A 26,767-nucleotide genomic window follows, 5' to 3' on the forward strand; every position below is an offset into this window, starting at 1 on the left:
TATTAGTCATCTTACATTTAATGACACGCAGACACTGAAGCGTTCAGCGTCAATGAGTGTATTTCTTCATTTAGATGCTGTCAGATGTTACTGAAGTATATATGTTTTGATATATCTGTATTATAAAAAGGTAAAACCTAAAAATCCTCAAATGCAACATCATCCACCATGTAGCAGAGAAGTATTCAGGCACTGGTGAGTAACCATTATCAAAACTCCCAAAGTCAGGAAAATGACTAAGGCCACCCTTTTTGATTCATTTTATGCTTCACATCAGAATGAAAGAGTGAGTAATGTTGCAGATTGTGCAGACCGCCCCTGCTGCCACTTCCAAACTCATCAACAAGCTCACCAGAGAGCTGGATGTCAGGGAGAGGAGAAGGGGGGTGTGCTGAAGAAAAACATTGAATTCATTTTAAAGAGAAACTGTCGCAAATACCAGAAACATCCAATTACAACTGGCCTGACAGGTTTGTTTTGAAATGGGCATTCAAAAGCAACAAAAGAGCAATATCACAACATGTGATGATGTTACAGCCAGATAATCTTGTCTTGTCTAACATTTCTAAGCACCTGGCACAAAAGAAAAAAACACCTCACTTTGTTCCTGGAATCTAAACTGAGAGTCGTCTTACATTTAAACAATGTAAACAAACGAAAGAAAGAAAGAAAGAAAAAGCATTCCAAATGATAAAAACAAAACTCATACGACTATCTTACAAAGTATAAAATAAAATAAAAAAAATGATAAATCAATTCTACAAAAGGAAGATCCTTACAACAGGCTTTGCAAATTGTTCAAAAGGGGGGGAAAAAAACACCAAAAATGCTCAACACAGAGCAACAACCACAACAAGTCAGTCAATGGCGATTGAGTAAATTCTCCACAAGATAGCAGTAACACTCATGATCCCTTTCAATACTCAGTTTTTCAAAATGTCTTTTACCACAATACAAATTGCTCTGAGACTTGTGTTAAGTGAGTTCACCGTGCTGGAACAGTGTCTTAAGGTATGATTCGACTGTCAGGCTGATGTGACGCTGGCTGTATTCGAGTGGCTGAGACTGAAGGATGCGACATCTGTACGCTCGAGTCCGCCGGCAGCCTCACTGAGGGAAGGTCGGGATTTCAACATCGCTGTGGATCCTGGATACGCATCGAGTCTTTGCTCGTGTTTGTGTGGCTGGTTGGGTCTCTCTCCGGCAGTCTTTTTACTCCGCTTGCATGGCCGTGACAATAACACATGTAGAGGAGATAAGACTCGGGGATCCACAGTCAAAAATAAACAAAAAAAAACAACCCACTGCACGTGTGAGTCGGCGACTGTGGCACCTTTACAGCCAAAGCAAGAAATTTAAAAAATACAACCAGAGTTACCAGCATATCAGAAAGAGAAGGAGGCTCTCTGATTGACCAGTCAGAGGGCGGATGTCTCCAAACCTACATCTGTAATTCAGTCATCACGAGAGGACGCAGACGGCTGTTTTTATCTTAATCAAACAATTTGCATTCGGCCTCTTGCAGGCTTAAACAGGTTTGTTCAATCATAAGATATAAACCTGGCTGTCCCTCTTTGCTTGTGAAGAATGTAAGACCTCCTTTTCAGATGGGAATGCCAATAATTATCCAACAATACAATTCCTAACTCTGCTCACGTGAGCAAAATTGATCCAAAAAGTTTTATTTGATCCAAAAAGTTTTTTGCTCCCAACGTGTAAAGCAACTTTTCAAAATGTCTTACAAAAACACACGAGGACGTCCTCATGTCCAATTTCCACTGTCTCCAAAACAGCGTCCTCGGTTTCTAAGTATTGTCACGTAAAGATTAATAAATGTTTCCTCTTTCTGTGAGAGTGTGCTTGTTACTTTTGTATTCATCGTCAGGAATGTGGCCACCTGCCTTGTCAGTAATGAGGTGTGTGTGCGTGTGTGCTTTCCCAAAGTTGATTAACACACACTGAGATGCATGACAATGATAGATTAAGGCCACGTGTTCTATGGGCTGTACAGGAACTGCAACAGAAAAGGAGAGGAATGAATTAGTATCCACGAAACAAGCTGAAAATACAAATTCATTACATTTTTCTGAATTTCCATTTCATCGTTGATCAGACTGGGATGGTGCACAGTGTCTTAGCTCAACTGTGGTACAGCTAAGTAACATCTGTAGTCCATGGCAAGAGACAGATAACTATTCACAGCAACACAACATTATTTAACAGATTTCATGAGATTACATTGTTTATATTTTCTTCCAGGCATCCCAAACTCCACTGTACAGACTCTGTAGACTAACCTGAGAATTACATATGTCCATCTCCTCCCATTCCGGGGTGACCCCCACCGAGCTGCATCTGGGGGTCAACACCTGAAACTTTTTCCTCCTCTCTCCTCTTGAGGCAGGCGGCCTTTGGATTCAAATTACGCTCTTCGGGGGGGAAAAAAAGGACACATCCATAGATTAAAAAGGGTCAGGAAGGAAGTGTTTAATAATGCTTCGCCCTCAGTAAAACTTTTAAAGGCATTAAAGAGTTTTGAACATACAAAAGGTCAAAAATAGACGAGGGGAAAGCAAGGGAAAGCAGGAAAATGAAAAGTAGGATGAGCATTTGGCAGAAAAGCAGGGACATACTTCCTCTATACCTCCCTTTCTTCTCCTTTTTTCCTCATTTCTCAAAGTGATATCAGCAAATAGCAAACAGAAAGCCAAGGTGGATGCGTCACAGCAGGTGAGAACAAAAATTAAAGAAGAGACTTCCTGGCGACGTTTATCCAGCTATGATAAGAGGCGGTTGGTTGTCTACATGGATCAGACCTTCCTGTATTGGCTGACCTACCTCGCACCTGCTTCTCCAGGCCCAGTATGACCTGGACAGCCTGCTGCAGGATGATAAGCTTGGTCTGGGCCTTGTCGCTCTGCAGGTGGACCTGACACATCCTGCCCAGCTCTCTGAAGGCTTCGTTAATGTCGCGCACGCGCACCCTCTCCCTAGCGTTGTTAGCCAGTCGGCGCTCACGCTCCCTCTGCTCCTTCTCCTCGGTGGTCAGGTTCTCGTCAGTCACCGAGACAACGCTGCAGCCAGGAGGAGAAGTGTGGGGGGGTTGGAGGGGCTGGTTAGCAAACCCAAATCACAACCCTCACTGAACCTAGGCTAGATGCTCTCACCAATACTCCAGTTGGGAGTTTAACTTCCTTGTTCTGTTACTGGATATATTTAATCTTTTATGTATGTCTATGTCTCATGGTAACTTCAAGCTATTTGCCCAAGAAGATCCCAGTGGAGTGGGGCTGTGTTGCAGGAGAGTGAGCGGAAGGGTTTTTTTTTTTTGTTAAACTGAATGGATATTTAGTCAATCAGTCACAACTTCAAGTGTTGTGGGTTGAGGAAGCGCGACACTAAATGATTTCAAGCCAAGAACATATATATTGGAGATCAAGATACGTCAAAATCTAATAAATCTGTCCTGAAGTCCGGCCGCCCAACATTTTTTTACGGTCATTGGGGTCCAGGATGGAAGTCGTCGGGGATATGGTGACTGTCCAGCAGAATGAGAGAAGTAATGAGGAGGAAGAGAGAGAGAAAGGGAGAGAGAAGAAGCAACACCCTCTGCCGACATAGAAAGAGCCACAGAGAAAAAAAAAAAAATAAAGCCAAGAGAAGAGACTGAGGGCATCGTGTTAAATACATCAGCAGGAGATGTATTTATCTGAATGTGAGGAAGAAGAGGCCACTGTTGTTATCTGTAAAAAGAAAATGAACGAAGACGGGGAGTAAATGGAGAGATGGAGAGGCTTGTTTCAGGTACAGGGTGGTTAAAGAAGGAGGTTAGAGGCTGGGGCATGCAGCAGAGAGACACTGCAGACAGGTTAATACGCATGATGGCAGACAGCCCTGTTTTCATGCTGGGGTGCCAGTGAGCAGACAGGTATGCTGTGACTAGAAGACATCACAATGCTGAAATATCTTATTTGAAATTAAAATGACTTCGTAGTTTAATAAAAGCACAATGAGGCAACAGTGGAAAAAGTAAGTGAGAGGACACAAAAAGATGTGTTAATCCAGTCAAAGAGTGAGGTGGAGAGACACGTAAGCATTTTCACAGACAGCCGACTGTAAGACAGTGCAACACATACTGCATCAGAACAAACAGCGGTCCTGTATGTGTTACCAGAAAACCTCAGAGGATGAACTGGAGAATGGTCTTAAAAACAGTCACACAGCTTCATTTCCTTATCCAGGGTCGTCACTTTGTTCATTTTTACTGATGGACTGCATCAAGTGTAATACTAAGCAGGGATAATTTCTTTACACCATGAGTGGAATAAACTACCATGTGATTTTGAAAAGATTTTAAAAGGGCTAGCGGGACATGCCAGGAGCTGGGAGGTGAAGCTGTGTGGGAGTTTTATTTTGTAAAAGAGGCCCTTCCCCTCCTCTTCCTTCCTCCCTGGACACCCACTGACCTCGAACTTGCTGCTCCAGGTTGAGTATAACGTTAACGGCCTGTTGCAGTATGATCAATTTGGTCTGCTGTTTCTCATTGCTCAGATGGAGCTGAACCATGCGGCCCAGCTCCTTAAAAGCCTCGTTGATGTCCCGCACACGTAGCCGCTCGCGGGTGTTGTTTGCCAACCTCCGCACTTTCTCCCGCTGAACCTTAATCTCCACTGGCAGATCTTCATCGTCTTCCCCATCATCCAGACTAGTGAAGAGCCAATTGCAAATGAGGAGGGAAGGAAACAACAGTATGGGTATAGTTCACTGAAAATTATGGTGTGAAATAAATTTTCCTAACAATGTTAACATCACATGGAAAGGAGTAACTCAATGACAATTACATACACTGCTACAAAAGGTGTAGATGTGTCACAGAAGGGTTTGCTCCCAACAATTTCTTGGCTTATTAAAGCCGAATGAGCTTAAATCAGGAACTTAAAGTAACTCCTGTTTCCACGAGCATCACTGGTTCCAAGAAAAGATTTATGATTGGAAAGATTAAATTTAGGGTGACCTAAGACTTTTCGGGGGCCTACCAAGGCAACAGGCACAGCTCCACAAATCTTATCATCTTTGGAGGTGCGTCTGACTTAAAGGTTTCAGAGTAAAAGGAAAAGGACTGCTCTGACCTCAATCATTTTGTTTTCTAATTCAGTAAAAGCTGATTTAAGAATTTGAATAAAAGTTAATGCATTGTCACTCAACTTCATGTGATTATAGGGGGAAGTTGCTAGCTAGTTACCATGATTGGCATTAATTAATTACAACCTGTCTATTGTTGAATACAATTTAAGTAAAGACTAAGAGCCATATCTAGAAAGTTTGAGAGACTTTTCCTGACACATATTATACTTAAACCACTGCAGCATTGTATGCCATGTAAGCTCATGCAATGATCTATAAGTATAAATGTTATGTGGAAAAAACAATCAAAGGTTTTAGACACCTTGTTCCAAGACGGGGCTTCACGTCTTTTTTCTCATCCTCTGACCTGTCAGTGATGGAGCAGTTCTCGTCATCCTCCTTGTCCTCTCGTTTGATATCGGCGCCGCTGGAACGACTCAGGCTACCAGACAGGCCTGCTAAAAGAGTACCGAAAGATACTGAGTGAGACAAAAAAAGAGTCAGAAAATATTACTTAACAGTCAAGTGATGAAAAAATATTAGTACCCTTTCTGACATGAAATATAAACAGATTGCAAAGCACCAAGAAGTCTCACCGGTAGGCTGTGAGCCTGGCTGGGCAGATGCAGAGCCGTGGTGACCATGCAAAGGTCCTCCACTAGAGGGCAGACCAGAGTCCTCATGGTGGCCGGACATCTTCAGGACAACAATTTAAACATGATCAGTGTTTCAGTTATATTGTAAGAAGATGCAGAAACAGGTGTACCACTCTCACGGTTTACTTCAGTTTTAAATATCAAATATCAATTTTATTCATTCAGTCATGGATAGATTTTCTGTGCTGATATTCATTAATCTCACCAGTCCTGGCAGGCGACTGGCCAGTCCAAGTGCTGCGCTGGTGAAGGCTGGAGGTAAACCTAAGCCAGACGAGAGCAGATTGTGCATTTCAGCCAGGCCTGGTACTCCTTGTCCGCTGGCATGACGCTGTAGAACGTTGATGGCTTCGTCCAGATGGTCCTCCATTTTACTCGCCTACAGAGAATGAAGAACAGCGGACGATGAGACTGCAGAAATATGCGTGTAAGCTGCCTGTAAATACCTCTGTGATCTACTTCAACAATCTTATGTTGCATGCCTCACATTGAAGAGAATAAAATAGACACGTTGACTCACCATGGACTGAATTCCACCATCAAAGTTGGGTGAAGGTGTGGCCTGGCCAGAGGACCGAGTCCACTGGGATGCAGAGCCTAGAGAAAAGAAGATCACAGGGAACATTTGTTCACTGTATCAGCCGGATGTATGCTCTAAACCGATATGAACATTTTAACACACAGGGAATGCTCAACACTCAGTAGTGGATGTTTGTTGATACCCTATATTAAATTTTTTGGCTTCCCACCACCCACACTCCAGAAATGTGAGGGCTGGGTTGTTCAATGAGAAACACTCCTGGAAATGAGCTCTTCATGTCTTACTATTAAACACTACGGAGCAGATGATTGATGCAACCGGGGCTTGAGCTTGTGCCTACTTTCCTGACGTATTTTTGAAGCAAATTCTGGTTAAACACTATATGTGATGCACACTCATTTAAAGACAGTAGAGTTTACGCAAACATTTTGCTGTTTTAAGCCAACCACATGCAGGAAAAATGATGTCCTTCAACATCCTGAAAGCTTCTGTTCTTCTATAAATGATGCTTATGTGAGAGAAACACTGGGTGAAAAACATGCTTTTTGATACATTTTTAAAGATGTGAAACCGACGTGAAGGGGATATGAAACAAATGTAAATACAGTAGATATGTAACGTATTTGTCAGCAATGCTTTGTATGAATCAAATGCACAATTTCAAGTGAGGTAGTTCCTCATTTATTTTTTTCTGTGGGATCAGGATTATCTCCTCTATTTCCTCTCGTCTCACGTCGTGCCAGCAGCAGTATTTGATGGATGAAGTTTGTGATGAGCTCATGTGTGAACTCAGCAGAGACAAATGGGGAAGTGACCCCACCCTCTTTTTATTTTTACTGTATTTTCCCTTCCTCTCTCATGAGTTATATTTGGATAGTTGGTGTGTGTGTGTGTGTGTGAGAGAGAGTTTGTGTATGAGTGTGCCTGAAAGATCAAGTGAAGGGTTAGGGTTTACTTCAGGGTTAACCCTAACCCATGAGTTAAATGGAAGAAATTTTAATAAAAAAATATAGACATAATACCAACAGAAGCACCCTTTCAATCTTGGACAGATTGCAGTAAATAGGTGAGACGTTTCTTACAACTAGCTTACTGCTAAATTAGATGACCTACATGTCAAGATAGTATTGCGTGCCAAACTTATCTCCGTTCTATGTTTGTTCAGTGCCTGCACAAGAAAAAGGTCTGGGTGAACTCAATGACACAGGTGAGAGAAGGAAAAAACTATTTGGGTCATTTCAATTTTACAAACCATTCAAATTCAGACATTAGATATTATGTATAAGTTTTCAGATTGGCAGCCAAGATGATCACTTGTAAGTTTCTAACTTAAATTGGTAATTGAGAGTATTAACAGCAGAGTCCAGTGGATGGCAAGATAAATGCAACTCTTTATACGGTCATCCATGTGATGTATTTAAAGTTATATATATCACAATAGCATTGATTCATATCATGATGAAATATTTGAACATGAGGAAGTCAAGATCCCTTAATACACAACAATTCTGACATAATGTTTTACTTCCACTTTTGACCCAATAGATGGAGCTACACTGTCACCAAGAACCATTCAGGCTTATTCTGAAAATGTATCATCCCCTTACACAACAGGAAAGAACCTATGTTGAACAAACAAAAACCACAAAACAGTCAGTTGACCTTGAAGCCTCCGGAAATAAAAGAAGAAAAAAAAAGACTTGAGCTACTCCCTCACCTGATACAGCCTGCGGAGAGCCAGAGGGAGTAGATGGGGATGGAGGGAAGGTATTACTGTTTGGATCTGAAGGATAGATCTGGACAAACGAGATTTGTTTTTAAATAACAGCTTAATCTTTTACAAATATTATGCTATAGAAAGATGATTATATAGAACATTTTGGGTATTGTGCTACTACTTACAGATGCCAGGGCTTTTCCAATCTCATCACCTGAACTTCCAGGTACTGCTCCACGATTGGCTTTTGGGGAAGAAAAAAAAGCATTTCAATAAGATCCTATGCGCAATAATACATTTTCTATGTTACAATGTTGAATGAAATCATAAAGAGCAAACACAAAGAAAAGAGCACTCAATAAAAGGGTTACCCATAACGGTGTCGGTGCCAGCGATAGGGGGTGTGTGGCTGGGGACTCCAAAGCTGCTGGAGCCAGAGTGGAGGCCAGCGGGATGAGCCCCGCTCACTTCACTGCCATGCAGGGGGTAGTTTTGGGGGGAGAGGGGCAGGGGCTGCCGTTTCTTAGAAGCAAAGACACCACATGATTTAAATGCACAGCCAGAAAAAAAAAAGCCTCAATGATGCATTAGTCAAAAAGTGTCAAAGACCTCATTATGCCTTCATAGAAAAACAAGTCCAAAGTGTGAAGGCACAGCTCACCAGTCTGTCTTGAGGGTTGATGGCAGTGAAGGGACCATGCTGGCTCAGATGGGGGGAGTTGCCCAGCATGGCAGAATAACCGGGCTGAACCATCGACCTAGCAGAGCCCCATGGATCGGAGGGCGGGTGGAGGCCTTCTGTCAGGGGGCATCCAGCAGAGGGGGTGAGGTGGGGGCGAGGGGTAACCAGCCACAGGAGATGACGAGGAGACAATGAAGGCCACATATGAGACATGTCACATTACTGTGATGACTTCATTCAACTGTGATGCACTATTCAGCACCCATGCACCACAGGGTGTTCACTGGCATACAGCTACAGCACCTAGCTTCATATGGACCTCCATGAGCACAATATGGGGAACTAACTTCACAACGATACTGGCTATCAAAGAATATTCCAGGCAATTTTTATCAATGTTGGTGTGTGACGCATTTACTCGTATGTCTCAGTCAGGCTGATCTTTTCAGTCCAACAGAATGAACATGAGGAGGCTCTCAAGGCAAACTCACTGACCTTGCATGTAGAATGGAGGTGGGTAGACGTTTCCTGCCTTTGAGGCCGGGTAGCCCGCATTGTCCCTGTTAAAGTCCTCTCCCGAGGCTGGTGCATAAACCTACAGAGGGAAAAAGGAGTGAAACTGCTCAGTTATTGCTTGTAAACATACCACATGGTGTATGTAACTTGTGGCATAAATTATACGCAGTACATACTACGGCCCCCTTTCCATGACAACAGTTAAACTGACAAGTTTTTCCTTTGCGTTTTTTAAGAAAAAGTTCCGCTTTCATACACCAAAGTTGTAATAAATGATCCTCGTGCACTCAGATCTGTAAAAAACGATTGAAAACGCTGCAGTATGTAGGCCAGGCCAGTAGTTGGCAGTACAACTTTGCAATTAAACACCACAGAGTAACACCACGCGCCTGCTAAAAAACGTTTTCTTCTGCAGAGCGATGAGCCATCACGTCACAGTTATGGTGCAGCAAATCTACACTTTTCCGTAATAAAGTCAGGAGAGTTGGCAGCACAAATAAAGCTTGATAGTCTGCCATTGTTCTTGTTGTCCTATTTGCGCATGGCTATCAGGCTGAAAACATAATTGACATTCATGAAGCAGGGCCTTGTCGTCTGTTTTCACAGGATTTGCTTCTTGCCAGTGCGCACGACGAAGGTAAGGGTGGCGTTTTTAAAAGATTACACACAGGAACCCGGTTTCAAGCCACCAAAACGCTGTTGTCATGTGAACGAACGGCCTAAATGCAACAAAAGCTTCCCGTTTTATGCAAAAACCATTGTCGTGTAAACAGACCCTGAATGTGGCATGTTTCTTTCGAGATACTCTTTCGAACATTTGCTGGGGACAATAGTACTAGGACCTCAGTAACATTTAAAAAAGAAGATGTGTTTATTAAATACCTGAATAAACACAGCTCTTAACAGTACGTGCTTTGTCTGGGCTACAGTCAACTTTTAGTATCTGGTTTTATTACTTAATCCAATAAACAGGCTGTTGCAACATTTCTGCAGACTGGAGCACTGAGCATCATGTATTGAATGTGCAATGTCAGTGATTTTATTGGGCTCAGCCTCCCTTTTCTGTAGAGCTTTTATATAGTACCCTGTTAAACACAAACCGCCTGAAAATGCTTTACAGATACATAATTCACACTCTTTACCACAGTGAGACGTGGCCACACAACGGGAGATGCAGTTGGATTTGGTGCATGGCATAATGGATATAAAGGAAACAGTGTTCTGAACCACCGTATCATTCTCAATCAAGACTATTCTAGACGCAAAGCAAGTATCAAACTGTGTCTGCAAAACTCAAATCCAAATGGACTGAAGTTTTCTTCTGTAATTTGATTAAACAGAGAGAAAAAGGAGAGGAAAAAGAGGGGAGAGGAGAAGAGGGAACGGAGAGATGCACTCCTAATTACTGAACCATCTGCCGAATCCTGGATGGCAGCCAACTCCACTGGCAGCTGGGATAGAGGGATGGGGGAGGGAGAGAGGGAGAAAGGGGAGGGAGGCGGCGGGAAGGAGAGGGAGGAGGCGTGTGGGTGTGGGGTAGAAAGGAGGAGGGGGGAAGGAAGAAACAGAGAAGAGGAGGAAATAGGGTGCCCAGAGAGCGAGAATGGGAGGGAAAAAAACGAGGTGGAGTAAGAACCATCAAACCCCAGTATGAATTCCCTTCAGTGATCTAACGAGTATACTTGGCAGAGGGGAAGAAATGTGGCCGTAAAGTAAAGGGCCCACAAATACAACACACTATAAATACATGCTGCAAATGAGCGACTGGGTGAATGAGTGGCTTCCCCCCCCCACCTTTTTTTCATTTTTTTTTCCAACTTCGGCGGTGCAGATACACAGCTGTAAGAGCTGGAAGTCCTGTATTGCAGCTATTCTGCTGCTTTGCGAGCCAAGGAGAGGCTTAAGATGCCAAATGGAATGTGAAAACGGGTCGTAAAACACAAAAACATGGGCTCCCATGGACCGACTGTGAGGGCTGAGATACAGTTCAGGGCGTCAACGTTTCTGGATGCTAACACTCACCGAGGAGGGCAGGCCAGGGGGCACCTTCCTGATCTTTTTTGGCTGCGATTCTGAGAGAAGGAAGACAGAGTGAAATCGAATAAGCATGCTAACACACACAAAATGTTAACTTATTGTGGAATACAAGCACCAATGAAGGGATTCATTTATGCAGCCCCCTTCCTTCTGAAGTCCTGCTGAACCAATCTATCCATCTGTCTTGTGACTACTCATTAATGCCTAATCAAAAGGTATTTTAGTCTGATGTTATTCAGTGACTTTCCTCGTTGAGATCTCACAGCGGTTTCAGTCTCTAACTAAGAAGAAGTGAGATTTCTCAAACACTTAAAAAAAACCTCAGCAGGAGAAGTGATGATATACGCAGACCTAAATATAAACCAGAACAAAGGAAACTTTTTCTGAAATGAAATCTGTGACAAATGTGTTCAACACTATGCTTGAAATGATCCTTTAAAATCTTACCAATGGGGTCCTGTGCAGGTCTCCTGCGAGGGTTGTTTCCCTCATAAGAGGAGTAAAACTGGGAGTTGGACTTCAGGCCAGACGGAGAGATGGCATTGGGACTGGGCATGGGTATCTCGCTGGGCATAAAGCCCTGCTAAAGACAATATAAAAGAAAGCAGTGATTATGGAAGTCAAATCAGAAAGATGCATGAAAAAAGAACTGACTGAGGGACAGGATTTCTCCAAAAGAGCATGGCTGCCTTTCTGACTGATTTACCTGTGCTGCAAATGACGAGTATGGCACTCGCTCAGCCTTCCCTGGTAGGAGAAAGGAATATAAAAATCAGGTCATGATCGTGTTTATGTCAATATTAAATCACAATCTGGCCATTCCCCTTTCTCCATTTGGGTGCCTCCCATCTGCTGTGTGAGTGTATATGATGATGTATGGTATTTATGGCTCTGGACAGCAAAACAACAACAAATTGGCCCATTATAAATGGTTCAGGGGCAATTGTGCCCAACCTCTGTCCCCTCCCCTGACAGTTAAACAGAGGAGAGCTATAGGCTACCGTGGTCCCGAGGGAGAGCCTTGTTTGTGCATGGGTGCCCTTTACATCCCCCCAACCCCCTCCTGCCCTGAACACACAAACTGCAACACACAAACGAACCCCTCCTCCACATCCTCCCCGATCACTCGCTCCCTTTACCCATTGCTACCTAAGCATAAATATGGTTTACCCTAAAGTGGTACATTAGTGTTCGAACCTGTGAGCAGCTGCTCTCTAACAACAGAGACAACAAACAACTCATTGTTTTGGTTGAGTCACACAGTCAATTGATATAAACTTGTGTTGTTTTAATCAGTCCTTTTATTAGAAACACAGGCCAGAACTCCCTTGATTCTCTTTGGTCTGTAACAGAAACATTTAGTTTACACATTCTTACCAACAATCCCTGGTCCAAATATGGGGCCAGAGGCAATGCCCTCTTGCTCACTGTAAAGGCCTTCTTCTCCATAACCCTGAGGGAAAGACAGCAGAGGCATTAAGGGATATAAAAATACAAAATAAAAATGGAAATGGAAAAAATTCCATTACTAACAACCCCTTTCACACCAAATCAATTGAAAGGAAACCCTTGTGTGTTCATGTGCATTGGTCAATGAGGATTAACTCAGTCACCCTGTGGCAGGGCTTGGGTTTTAGATGAAAGGCTGGAAAATGGGATTCCTCAGCCGATACAGTATTACTAGAAATACAAAAACCACTTATACCAATATTTCTCATTTTGGTGTCATGACAGACAGTTTTTGTGTGCGTACGGAAATGATGTGTGAGTGTGGACAGACTGATATGTCAGAAAGGTCTGGTCATGGGCAGCCCTACAGACTGAAAAAAAACGTGTGCCAAAGAGCTGCACAATTAATTAATTAGTTGGCAACTACTGAATAAATTGTCTCTGATTCAAGCTTCTTAATGGCCATATTTTCTGGCTTCTTAGAAGGTCATCTTGGGTTTTTGGAAAATACAGAGACATTTTCACAATTTTTCGACATCTCATACAGCAAAACATTAATCGATTAATCAAGAAAATAATCCATAATTTAACCTTAGTGGAAATGCTGTAATTCAGGGAAAACAAAACAAAAAGCAAAAACATTAATTGTCATTTTCTTTTTCCCAGTTTCAGAGGATTTGTTCAAATTTGTTCAACATTTGGATAGGAATTTGGCTAATGACTTCCTTCATCCCAAAGTTAGCTTGTGGGCATGATGTCGCTTTGCAGCTGACTCTCAGATGCCTTTGCTGTTGTTTGAAGATCATGTTGTTTAAAGATCATGTGTGAAATATCTCTTCATGTGTGTAATCCATCTTGATTTCCTGTCAACTCCAAAAATCTGCAGCTGATCTTAGCAGTCAGGTGTGTTAAACTAAGGGTCTGGAACCAGGTCACAAATAGCAGTTTATTCAAGCTCAATAGCATGACGTCTACATGGTCAAATTCAGTGTAGTAAGTGAAGATAAACCGTACCCTTCCCTGGTTGAAAGATGGACTGTTCTGTTGTCCTGGCCCCCATTGATTGGACCCACTCCTCTCATCTATACCTGGAAGACAAAGAACTGGGTTAGGCCTATCAACCACTATAAGGCAGTCACATTCTTCACAGGGATTAACGCTTAGGCTTTGCAAAACTAAGTCTAACTTCAGAGAATGATGAAGTTGACCTGCTTTGATACAGGTTTTTCAAGCTGCTCGAAGTAACCTTCATTGAAGAGCTTCACTTCACAGCTCACACAGAGACAGCATAGTGACAGCGCTGTCACATAGTGTGGATATGAGCTGTAGGAAGTTTGAATAATTAACACCCAGTATGAGGCTCCCAGAATCATCCTCGACATTCTTCATTCTCCCACTCCACTCCTTTACATTTTCCATGGCAACAGTCATTCATCCCCCATTCATTCTCTCACATTTGGCCCACACCTTCACCTTAACACAGACGCAAGGTCTCAGTCTTACATAGTTGACACACTTTATCCAAGGCCGGCGCACACCAGCTTTCAGAGAGGTGAATGTGTTCGAAAGGAGTGATTTTAAAGATTGGTGAAGCAGAAATTCCTGCCCGTCCCCTTTCTCTCAATCTCCTCTCGTACTGCAACACAGCATCTCTGGGGGAAAGCTGAAGCTTAATTGTGTGCTGATTTGCATAATTGTGCATATTAATGAAGCTCAGCTCTATGAATATTCATATTTTTGTTTTGTTGTCTAATTAAAAAGCGGAGAGGGGAGAGGGGAGGGGGGTAGAGGCGGTCTAGAATCATGACAGGATCAGCAGTAGAACAGAATGATGGGTCCACAGCGCTGAGAGCTGCTAGATTGCCGTGACAACTGTGATCTATACGCACGACACCAGCAGAATAAGAGATGAAGGAGACAATGTCTTGTCCCCTCTCTATGGCTGACAGTCACTCTGCACGTCAATCAAAGACGATAAAGAAAATGCATGAACCATTTGTTTCCGCAATAAGTCGTCAGCACCCAAGGTACAGACAAGAAAAGCTCCGAATCAATATTTAGTGCTTGCGACTGCGTTACACTGCTGTTGAGATGTGGATTACGAGTAGGATTTTAAGGGTGAAGCTGTTCATAGGCAGCATATTCAAGGAGCCTATTTTACTAACTCTGTTATTCATAGTTAATTGAAAATAAGCCAGTTACCGTCGCAAACAAACAGTACTGCCATATTAAATGAACGTTTTTTATGTGAGTGGAACAGGCTTTAATTTGGGTGAATACAGTATCAAAGCGCATCAGAAAACTTAAAAATAAAGAAAATTCAACGCTAAATAGCAAGATACAAACGTGTGGTTTCCCCATATTTTGCAGGACTGTGCTAGAAGGCACTAAAAAAAGAAATGTCACCATTTATTCCACAAATGGCATGATATAAAAAGAGACAAAACCAACTCCACAACCCCTTTTGTATGACAATCAAAGGCTGTATAAAAAACTGACTGTAGCGTCTGGGAAGTCTGAGGCATTTCCGTATTGGGGTGACTCCACTGGATGAAAAAAAAATGTCTGATTGTTTGGAAGTCAATGAGAAATTGACCCTACTTCCAACTTGATTCATTACCTCAGTCAGCAGTTTCCTATTGCGATTATGGTCTCAATAGCTTCTGTAATAAAGTATGATGTTCGTTTTGTAAAGTATGGTCTCATTTAGAGAAAAACAGACAATAAAGCAGGGTGTGCTTTAGGCCGCCTACCTACCAGCAGTGACCAGTAATGTCTTGTTCGGTGTTCAGTTGTTCTAAAAGACAGTCTGAGAGGTTGGCTCCTCATTTTTTCCAGAGGAAGCCAAAATCGCATATCATTTCGTATTTCAGTTAACATGAACTACAGATACATCTAGCTAACACAGTTAGCTGGCTAGTGCTAGCGTTAGCCGGTAACTTAGCATTTGCAAAGTATCCTAGGGTTCTCCCTCAGATCCACCCTTCGCTCTCCCGTGCTCAACTCTCTCATCCAAACACAATCACTTTTTGCTTTTTGGTGACGTCAGGGTGGCTACGTCCACTTCCATTATAAGAGCAGCTCTTTCCAGGCACTAAAGAGTAGGCTTAACAGGTGTTGTGTATGAATTAGGAAACAAATCTAATGGAATCAGTGAATCGTGTGGAGGAAATAATGGGAGGATGAATGTTAATATTTACACCTGAAGGAATAGCAATATGGGATTAATGTTTTTGACATGGGAGAGCGAGCCTAGGATGAACTAGGCCCATTGTAGAGTAAATAGTGAGATTAGACAGGGGTATCTATCATTCTGGTCAGTGTATCACATACACTGTGTATGTAACATGCCAACACAGTGATGTTACCTGCTGTCGCCAACTTAACAGCTTTTTGTGACTTTTAAGACTCCTTTTATGTCCTTATTTCACATTGATTGGTAGAGAGGAGGCCTTTCAGTTGACTAGATTGAAATAAATAACTGCCTTCAAAGTATTCATGTGAAGGAATACTGTAAAGGAAATGTCACAGTTCACTTGTTCTGCTCACTGCAGTCTATCTTATCAATGTGGTCCAGGAAAACACCACTTCTTGTTTTCTCCTTTGAATTCCAAGCTGTGTCTAAGTTGTTTTTTTTTTGTGTGTGATCCTTGTTGTGGTGAGATAAAGGTCTTCTTAATATGCTTGAAATGTAAATAATTAAAACAGTCATCATTATCTTTAAACATAAAACAGACCTCAAAATGTGACCCTTTGAGCAAAATGTTGTGGTTTATTAATCTAATTGTCCCATTTAACACAAAAGAATGTGCTCACGAGGATGACAGACTCCATAGTTAAACACCTGCATTAGATCTGTTTAAAAAAGCACATGTTTAAACATTTATGTCTTTACAACATTGAAAAAACAACAGAAAACAGGCCAGTAGCCACTTAGCCATTTGCCCTAGTACCCCTTCCTATAATGAAAGGATTATAAAATCATTATCATGTGTTTTAAACATGAAACACAAAGAGCACAATGTTTTCTTCTCAAAACTGGGGTTGGATGAGTTTGTTTCCTCTTCCTCACTATCTCAGTAGTGGGTTTTCTTGATTCAGACTTATTTTGGTCTAGTTACTGTTTGCATCTGTGTTGCTTTTTCTTTCACCACATTTTGCTTTCCTCTTACTCACACACATTAACGTTTTTGTCTCTGCCCTCTCGGCCTGTGTGGTTACACAGTTGTGGGGAGAAACTGGGAACACTGGAACAGATACAACAGATCGCACTGCTGTTATGGCAAGAATCATCATGTAGAGTGGGCAGTCGGACAATTTTACATCGTGATTGACCCTAAAGGCATCTACAATCTACTTTTCAGGTGAATCAGAGATTGTGGTATTCAATGTCCTCCTACTTCTGTTTCCAAACTTTGCATAACCTCATTGACTTGCGACACAAACTTACCAATTAAGTGATATAGCCAACAACACAGCTATATTGATTAAAATGTGGCTCTCCTTTGGAAGATAGTTTGTAAATCATGCAACATGAGTTGTGTTGTAGCAAGCAACATGGGGGATGAGGAGATTGTGTAAAAAAGGATTTGTCTTGAAAAATCGTTCCGTTTTAATAGTTCAAAAGAAGTAATTCATAGGCGATTTCATTTCTAGCTATAGTCTAGGGAGAAAACTAAGAAAACCGTTTGTATCATGAATCATGATTATAATTAAATACCACCACTATTAGATTTCTACAGAGATATGAGCTTAAATCAAATTCTGACTGATAAATAAATTACACAGACTCTTGTCTCATATTTACAGAATGATTTCCATTAGTGCCAAACCTTGAGGAAACCATGAGTAGTTTACTACTCAGACAGACTTACAGGACTAGAAAGGGGAAAAAAATGAAAGAAAAGGGTGAGTAACATCAGACAAATTCTCTGGTGAACCCCAATGCACTTCTCCTCCCAGCATGCAACGCCCCTTTAAGCATTGCTAGTCTATAATTACACAGGAAGAGATACTGGGAACAGACAGCCAGCCTGAGTCATAGGCTTCATGAGCAAAACTCCAGCACATACATTGACCAAACTTGCAGACATGTCTTGGTTTTTACAGGCACACTGCCCCAGGCACCTATAACTGAGTGTGCCTTTTTGTCTACACACACCTTCTTCCTTCCCTTGGCAAAGTGAGTCACGCAGACACAAAGCATGATGTCAGATCAAATCTCAAGAGAGTGAACATTGTTAATGAAATACTGAACAATGTACAATAACACACGGCTGGCTGTTTTAACCTGTGAGTCACCGGAGACTTCTCAAACACAAGTGTGCTCTCACACACTAACAAAAACAGCTTTAAATGCCCCAGTTCTGTCACAGCGTGAACTTACATAAATTTCAACAGCAATAAGTCCCAGAAATTCCACTTTCAAACAGAAAATCTACGTGTCAGTTTATTTTTTGCGATTCACTCACACATCTGTTTGGAAATGAAACATTTCATGCAAATTTGAACTCCTCCTCTTCTGCATTTCAGCCCTTACCAAACTTTAAAAATACATTTTAGGATTCTCAGTTTCCAAAGACCAAAAAATGAAAGTGCACTGACAATTACTCTAACTGACGAGCGAAAGGGACTGAACAGGCACATACTGTAGCACCAGAGCAGAGATATTATCATCACTGAAGGCTCTAAGAGGGAGGTTCCCCATAGCCACACATGTTAAACCTCCACATATCCCAAACCTTAACCATACTGGGGAAAAAACTATTTAACCGACTCTATAAGGAAAACACGTGGCAGCTGCTCCACAAAAAGCAGGGCTACAGTTTTACCAAGTCAGGTTCTTTGAAACTATCACTCAGCAGTAAGTAACCAGATTAACAGAATATTACAACTTTAGTACATATAGGCAGACATGAATCATTGTGGAGGTGCCCTTTTCTCTGAAAATTATCTTTTACCCACATATGCCACTTTACATCTCTGACCTATCCCAGTTAATGCAAAAGCAAAAGGTTTGGTCATATGCTAGATGGAATAGTTTAAAGTTTAACATTTTGGGAAATAGGCTTTCTCTGAGAGTGAGAAGATTTGTAGACACACAGAAATGAACACAACAGAATTAGAAAGTCACGTGCCATTTCTTGTCAAACAATAGTTTATCCATCTGGCTAGCACCTCTGTGCAGTGTCTCTGGATATAGCATGGTATCTGCTACTCATCGGCTGCTAACAGCTACCAATTCTAACTACAGCACCAAAACAGCGCCGTGAAGAGACGGGTAACTATGATGAGGAAGCACTCTGCTGTAGACAGAGCAGACAGTAGTTGTCAGTTCAGTTTATGATTTGCTAAACGATACTCTCCTCGTCCCAAGCACATTTTCTGTCGTCCCTGACAGGGGAATGATGGGATAGCATTAGTCTCAAGCCCGGCAGTGGCATTTTAGCAGCGTGAAGAGAAGCTGTCTCGTGTGTTTATCTCACTAGCTCTTCTGATCGGCTTGTATTTAGATAACCCACCAAACAAACAAGAACGAATATTGACCGATGACGATCGGTGGCACCCTTAGTTTGTAGGCTGGCCATATTCCCCACCATCCAGTTAGCTTGATGCTAACCTAAGCTAATTTCTTCCTGACTCCAGCTTAGTAAATACCATACAGACATAATGGGGTAAAAACTATCAAGCATCCAAAGTACATGTAGGCAATATATCTATATTATATTGTTATATTGTGATATGGCATAAGTGTTGCCTTTTCCTGGTTTCAAAGGCTGCATTATGGCTGCATTACAGTACATTGATGTAATTTTCTGAACTTATCAGACTGTTCTACTTGTTCCAATATTGCCTTTACCTACTTAGTCATTGTGCTTATATTTAGCAATCACTAAAAAATTGTCACAATATCGAGGTATATAGTCAAAATGATGTGATGTTTGATTTTTATATCCAGTCCTAGCATTTATGAAGTCTATTTGAGGAGATTTCAAAATATAAAGATACATACATGCTGCAATAAAGCCTTGAAAACACGCAAATTATCATTGTTTTGCCAAAGTATGGCTAAATATCCTGGTGCTATACCCATTTTCATGGATCACTATGGAAAACCACAGTAAATAACATGAACTAAAGCAGACCACAGTAGCTTTTATTCATAAGGAAGGAAAAAACATTTTTACAGCCAGCAAGGGCCAGTGTTTGATACTCAAAGGACAAATTTTGGGGGGAGTATACTTTCAAGGATGAGGGACAATACCATGAGCAGCAGTTGGATTGATAACATCAATGTTTCTCTATTGTAAGCACACACCTTGCCGTGACAAAAGAACATGTAAGTGGCCCTCAAGTGAATAGAAGAAATAGAGCCCCCTATACCCCACCCTGTCACTGCTTGCCTTGTCTTTCATCTTAGCTTCAATATCCTGTTTCATTTTCATTGCCAGCAGATAGACCTACTGCACTTCTAGAGACACAAGGGTGCTTGTAGCGCAAGAAGATATACTATCGCAGGAATAGAGATGGGTATGTTGACATTTTTACAAGCTTACCACCTTTTGTGTCACAGCAATGCAAAAGGGACCAGGAACACCAAAAAACTAAAGCAAACAGTCTGCTTAGAGTATCTGATGATGTTCAGGGTGTAGATGGATAATATCTCCAGGTGACAATGACTTATGTGAAGACAAAAAGTAGGGTGCAAAGATTGCAAGACAAGGGAATACACTTTGTCAAAAGGTAAGCAGAGCACAGAGACTAATTAGGCTGTTACCATAAACCCCCACCCTCTGCCTTTGTACTTAAGTGATTGAATGGCAACAGCTGAGAAGGTGAGGGACGGGACACCTGCAGGGCGAGGGTGAGGAAATGTAGAGGAGATGACGCCTAATCTACATAACATAAAATAACCTGGCAATCTTTTCTTAGGTTCCTTACAATAATCTGTGATCTGAAACACAATTCATGAGAAAAAAGTGGAGAAAGGGAACAATCCCTTTTCTGTTACCATTCAAAACAACATGAATGAATGGGGGTTGAGTAGTAGGACAACAAGAAGCTCTAAAAGCCCATTACTGCCCTCCTTAACTGTCGGTGAGCTGTACTAAGGAGCATTTCACACCAATAAGGACATTTCAGCAATAGCTTTAGGTGAGAGGAAGGAAGAGAAAGTTACAATTTCTTTTCTTAATCAAAAGAATCAGATCCATTATTCATTTTTAGAGGTAAGGGAACAGAAAAATCTGTTAATTCTGATTCGTAAATGACAGCCAGAGAGACAAAGTAAAGCAGAGACAAAATAGAGGTGAAAGTACGTCAAAAACAAAAAAGACAGAAAAAATTGAAAGAAATTAGTAAATAATTTGTTTTTGTCTTACCAGATCCTCCAAACTGACTGCTGCCGAGAGTAGTCGGCCGATTTTTGCCATTTGAAACTGGAGGCTCAAACATCTGAAATGAGAGAAAGGAGACTGAGCTATATGCTCTTCTCTTGTGCAAACCTTGATTAGGTTGTCATTTTAACTATCCTATCTAGCCAACAGCTACAATGGGCAAGAAACAATCTGGCCAATTCACATTTACACACATGTTACAACTGTTCAGGACTAATTAAGAAAGTTAGAAGTAATTTGTCGTTCTGGGAGCACAGAACAAACTGTACAGGATGCATATTTGACAAATTTAAGCAATCTTCAGAGATCTTACCGCGCTAAAATCCAGCAAGTCGTTGAGCTCCTTGTCTGTTTCCACTGCAGCCATTCTCTGCTGCCGTTCACTTGGCCCTTTCAGTGTCAGCAAGCGACTACAAGCAGAGGTAAGGAGAACATGAGTATACAGTATTTTACCCATTTCTAAGATGGTTGACTATTCTGAGCAGTAAAGGTACACAGAAGCTCTCTACAAAATGTAATCAAAACGGAGGGAAGATGAGATGAGTTTGGAGAGAAATGTTGATATATAAACAGCTTTATGCATTCACTGTGTATATCAATCAGCGGGAATAGCCCACCTAAAATGGAGTAAATTGAATGACATAAGTGCAGCCCTTGAAAGTGATATTTTCCTATTCAGTTCACAAATAAGATCTTATTTATATTATCTTATCGGTTATGACAACATGTTTGATCACCAGCTGCTGAGATATAAGGACATAACACGATGAGCACACAAAGGGAAAACACACATGCAAACAGATAGGTTTGAAAGTCCAATTTAACAAACCACTGACACAGTTACTCAAACTGTGCGCTAAACACCCAGTGGACGTAGTATAAGTAATTCAGGTATAAATTGACCTATTGTGCTTATGGTAGATGTCCACATGAGCATGTACATAATGAAGCAAACAACCAAGTGTCATCCTTTTCACTATAAGTGGTTCAAATCAAGTTGAACTGGAGACTTGTTTAAACCGGTCAGAGTGCCTGTGTTGTTGCCTCTTCCACTGTCGAGTTGTGTCCCCACATCTCAACAATAAAGCTGGTAGATAAGATGCTGTCACAACCAATAGCAAAAGCTATCAGAGTAAGACTGAGAATGTAACAGTCATTTAAAGCATAAACACAACTCCAGACAATGTCTAGACTTGTATCACAATGTCAATCCACTATCAACTTCTCCCAGCTTTACACAGTAAATAATGATTCAGGTAGATCACTCAAAAGCATTCACTTTGGTTATGAGAGTAAGAACAGCCAATTCAACAACACTGTGGGAAACGTGACAACTAGGACACAGGTACTCTTTCTACGAATGAGGTAACCAGTCTAGAAGCACATTCTTGGAAGACCATCAGAGTATTACCAACGTAATGAAAACAGTTTTTAAAACAGAATTTCCCTGGTAGCCCACATCTGACATAGGTGGCCACGCTTCAGCCACAGGCCACACTGCACTCGCTGTTAGCCAGGCCCTGGACTCCGGCAGCTTCCTCTACATCAAAAACCAACCATCTCTAACAGCTCTTTGAAAAACTCAGATAAATAACACGGCATGCAGGATGCTCACATAGGCAGTGTACTGTATAACCAGCCTGTATCAAAGCAAATGCAGGCCACGTGTGTGTAAAACATCTAAATAACTATATTTTTTACGTGCGTTGGAGGAACAAGCACGGACACTTTGCAGTAGAAAGGGTCTGCAGAGTGATGCCATCTAGTTAGTCAGTTAGTTATATTGATGGTTTACGCTAATGCAGTTTGTCTGAGTTTGGAATAGTTGTCACTATCTTAAAATGTAGCTTAAAAGTGTTTTAGGATGTTTTACAAAACACCTGCTGATGTCAATACAACATAATTAATGTATTATGAGTACAAGTCATATTATCTGAAATGCTGGTGCATCAACTACTTTCACTGCCAAATTGCATGCAATGGCCAAAATGAAATCATTGAGAAGCTGTGATGCTAAATGACAACACTGAGTGCATAGATCTGTCACCATCGCTAACATAGAGCCACTTTAAAGCAACACAATGTAACTAAAAATAACAGCTTCAATATAATTTTAATGGTACACTGAGTTGTGATAGAGAGAATGGCGCCTCTGTCGTTCCGACGCCTGTTCTTGCACTACGCAGCTTGGGTTGAGTGGATATGACCACCTGCGAGAAGTGTTTAAAATGCTATAAGATGTGCTAAGATGAAGCTAGGTCGGTATTCTCACTATGGTAATCATGACCGAGGTGAAGAGAGAAGATGACGATAAGTGGGAGGCTAAGAAAAGAAAAAGAGAAAGTGACCGAGCAAAAGGCCAGACAGGAGTAAATCTCAGACTGGCTTTTAGTCGATGGCGAGGGCTTTGCGAAATAAATGGCTGAAAAAATCCAAACTTTGTACACCGTTAGCAATTCATGAATTATACTTTCTGACAAAGCAAACTAATACAGGGTTGCAAAATGTCTATATTGTGCTAACATTAGCTGTAGTGATCTGTCTCATGGCTTATAGAAAAACGACAATACAACAGCAGAGTGTTCATCCCTACCAATGTTATTTATGAAAGACTGTAACGTTGGCTTCAACTTTATCAGTGTCATCTCTGTCTCATGAAGTTTTGTGGTTTTCCTACATGCTAAATGACATCTAACCTCAGGTTTGTCTCAGGCGTGCAGGCAGATAAATAAACTCATCTCACACTGAAAAATGTGGTCAGTCCTAATCATTCTCAAGCCAAGTAAGCCTCAATAGTTTTCTAACCTTGCAATCTCAGCTAGCTTGAGATAAACACTGTCCAATGTATATTATGTGGCCTATATCATGTTGCCACCAACAATTGATTAAATTACACACATACTCCACATCCAAACACTTACCAAACAATGTACATGGGCTGAATATAAGCAGCTAGCAGTATTTGAGCCAATCAGAACTATTTGTCTTTTTTAATGTTAGTGTTCATCTCCAAAGGCACAATATATAAAACTCGGTCCACATGGTTCTTTGGAACTGGCAAAGATGATGTCAGAAGCCAAATACTTCACCGAATGCACCTGCAGAGCTGCTCATGAAGGGGTGTGTCAGGGTGCAATTTATATTTACAACAGTGTTGTACAAGTGAATTGCACTTCAAAACTGTAGGGGTGCTAAAAAAATACCAGTTCTTGCATTATAGTGCTTTCAACACTACAAACTAAAACTTCAAAAATGTCTATAAGACTGAATTAACAATTCTGACAGTCAACAAAAGCTGGCTCCTATGCACTACTCCAAATTTATATAATCTATTGGATTGTCAATTGTTTTGTTTTGTTGAAATACAGAACGTTTTCAGGGTATCTTGAATAATTTAAACAACGCAGGGCGGGTCAAGGTTTATTCATGACCTCAAGTACATCTGTAAGATACTAAAATGATTCCACTTCTACCACTTGAATAACTCCCATTCAGGACGTGACTGAAGATTCGCTTTCAGTCTTAAATAACATACAAGAAACAGGAAAGGCTGATTAGTTTCAGTTATTTGAGCTATTCAACTACAAAGGCCTCACCTATTGCATCAAAATGCATCCATCTATGTGTATCGTTGTATACCATTTCCAGTGATATTCCTGGAGCAGTTGTGAGTAATGTCACTGCTTTTTTTGTGAACAAGTCCTATAATGACAAAGGCAACACCAGGAATCAAAATAACAACTGTATCTGACTCTGAAGGAATGAACAGATGCAGCCATTACATTTGGTAATAATAAGTAAGTAAGTCCAACGGGGAAAAAAGCAATGTAAATAGTGGTACAATGTGTAATAATCACAAAATAAAAGAGTAACGACTAATGACAGATGTGTTAGTACATGAGAACAAGCCAAATATTCTGAAACTACCTAATCTAATAACTTCAGCCTCTCATGGCCTGAGGTCAAAATGGGGGATAAGTGCTTTAGCCCCTCCTAATAAATGGAAGTTGTGTCTTGAGCACCCCCACCTCCAGGCCTGACCATTTGGCGAAAAGTTTTATGGCAGAAATAACCACACAACATCGCATACCTTGCTTTAAAAAACAGGGGAGAGACAATCTGGTATCAATAAACTGGAGTTTTCCGGGTTCATCTGTAGATTAAAACCCTGCGGGGTGTTTAAAAGGACTTACAAACCTGTTGCCTGCCCCTCACGTCGAGCAGGAGAATGGGACACCGATGAAAACAAAGACTCGGGCCACCAAAGTTTCAGTTTAGTCGTCAAAACGCAGAAAATGGGAATAAAAATCACATTTTTAAAATAATAATCGTTCAAAAATGTGTTTTATAACATGCAAGATTGTCGTGAATAAGCCTTAAATGCATTCTTGATGCATGTTACAGTGGTGGTGTGCTGTTGGTAGCTAGGTCGAAAAGTGGACGGGGGTGGAAAAAAAAGAAATACCGTAGAGACTTATATTAAAAAAAAAAGTTAGCATTGCATTATTTTGTGGTTTATACGTACGAGTACGATGCCAGGCTGCATTAGGGGTGACTCTAACATCTTGGTAACATTAGGAGGAGATCGCAATTTTAGCCACAAGCAGGAATGTTATAGTTAGCTTAAACAAACCAACAACGGCTGTCCGTGTTAACGACTCACGGCTAACGTTCGCGTACAAAAACCGACGTACTAGTACCACAGATAGCTAAACCCCGGGGGGAGCTAACTCGGCTGGTAATATGCTAATGCACTGTAACGTTATAGCCCAGTCAAGTGAACAAAGGAGTCTTTTCCACCGCACATAAGCTAGTAATACCGAGTAGTAACACAACGAGCCCGGTCAAGCCGAAGGCACGAAAAACGCGAGACCCCGCTTTTCCCGGCTGTGGCACTCGGTACAACTTGAAAAAAAAAAACCCGATGCGCTTTAAACTTGATCATTACTCCGCTTAAACAACGTGGCGGACAACTTCTGTGTGCTCGATGTGAATGTGCGTGTGTCCACATATTTACCTGGGTTCAATTATGTGGCATCCAACAGGGAGAAATCAACGGCTGGAGTAGAGAGAAAAAACAAAGTTGGGGATAGGATCCTTCCCCCCGTGGTCCGGACTGTGGGCTTGATGAAAATGAGGAAAGACAATATGAAGCACTCCTCCGCCGCCGTCGTCTCGTTCTTGTCCTCGTCACGAAAGTAAAAAAAAAAACATACACGTCGCTAACGCAAAACCATAACTCTTGTCTCGGCCCGTTTCCTTATTGTTAGAGAAATTGTAACCATTTCATTTTCCAAGTAGACATTTTAACAGCCTCCACATTGTCGGTTCACTCCGAGTATCACTCCGCGGCACAGCCTACGGGAGGACATGGACGCTGAAAACATCAACGGCGTCCAATCTTGAACGAACGACACGAAACCACCAAACGAAGCAGGGGGGGTTTTTCCACGGGTTTTGTATTTACGCGGCGATTATCTAAAAATAACGCAAACGTGGCTGCGAATGAGATTTTTTTTTTTTAAAAAAGGGCAAGAGTTAGTGCCGAATCGCGGTGGATCTATGTCGGCTGGCGGATGAGGACAGCGGAAAGCCCAGCAGATTACACCAGCAGAGGATGGAATGATAATATCAGAGGGAGGACCAATT

At 41.5% G+C, this 26,767-nt stretch overlaps 1 protein-coding gene across 8 annotated transcripts; it reads right to left on the bottom strand.

The window, feature by feature from the left end:
• Nucleotides 1–26,688, bottom strand: LOC311266792 (transcription factor E2-alpha-like). 8 transcript variants are annotated; one of them, XM_084369332.1, is made up of 20 exons: nucleotides 26,136–26,688; nucleotides 21,432–21,528; nucleotides 21,104–21,176; nucleotides 13,737–13,810; nucleotides 12,651–12,726; nucleotides 11,980–12,020; nucleotides 11,721–11,856; nucleotides 11,259–11,308; nucleotides 9,216–9,315; nucleotides 8,700–8,836; nucleotides 8,410–8,560; nucleotides 8,224–8,282; nucleotides 8,039–8,117; nucleotides 6,301–6,377; nucleotides 5,986–6,159; nucleotides 5,721–5,820; nucleotides 5,447–5,603; nucleotides 2,839–3,074; nucleotides 2,298–2,429; nucleotides 1–2,014 (listed from the first exon to the last, which is right to left on the bottom strand). In XM_084369332.1, exons 2-19 carry the CDS (start codon nucleotides 21,483–21,485, stop codon nucleotides 2,305–2,307), a joined length of 1,899 nt encoding a protein of 632 aa, XP_084225458.1. In that variant the 5' UTR covers nucleotides 21,486–21,528; nucleotides 26,136–26,688; the 3' UTR covers nucleotides 1–2,014; nucleotides 2,298–2,304. The 8 variants fall into 8 exon arrangements, with proteins under 8 accessions (XP_084225458.1, XP_084225462.1, XP_084225460.1 ...); XM_084369336.1 differs by having other exon boundaries at nucleotides 5,492–5,603; nucleotides 26,136–26,687; XM_084369334.1 differs by lacking the exon at nucleotides 2,839–3,074 and adding an exon at nucleotides 4,467–4,705 and having other exon boundaries at nucleotides 5,447–5,579; nucleotides 26,136–26,684.
• Nucleotides 26,689–26,767: the final 79 nt, after the last annotated feature.

The sequence above is a fragment of the Pagrus pagrus genome (assembly GCF_965226575.1).
Source record: "Pagrus pagrus genome assembly, chromosome: 12".
In the NCBI taxonomy this organism is placed as follows: domain Eukaryota; kingdom Metazoa; phylum Chordata; class Actinopteri; order Spariformes; family Sparidae; genus Pagrus; species Pagrus pagrus.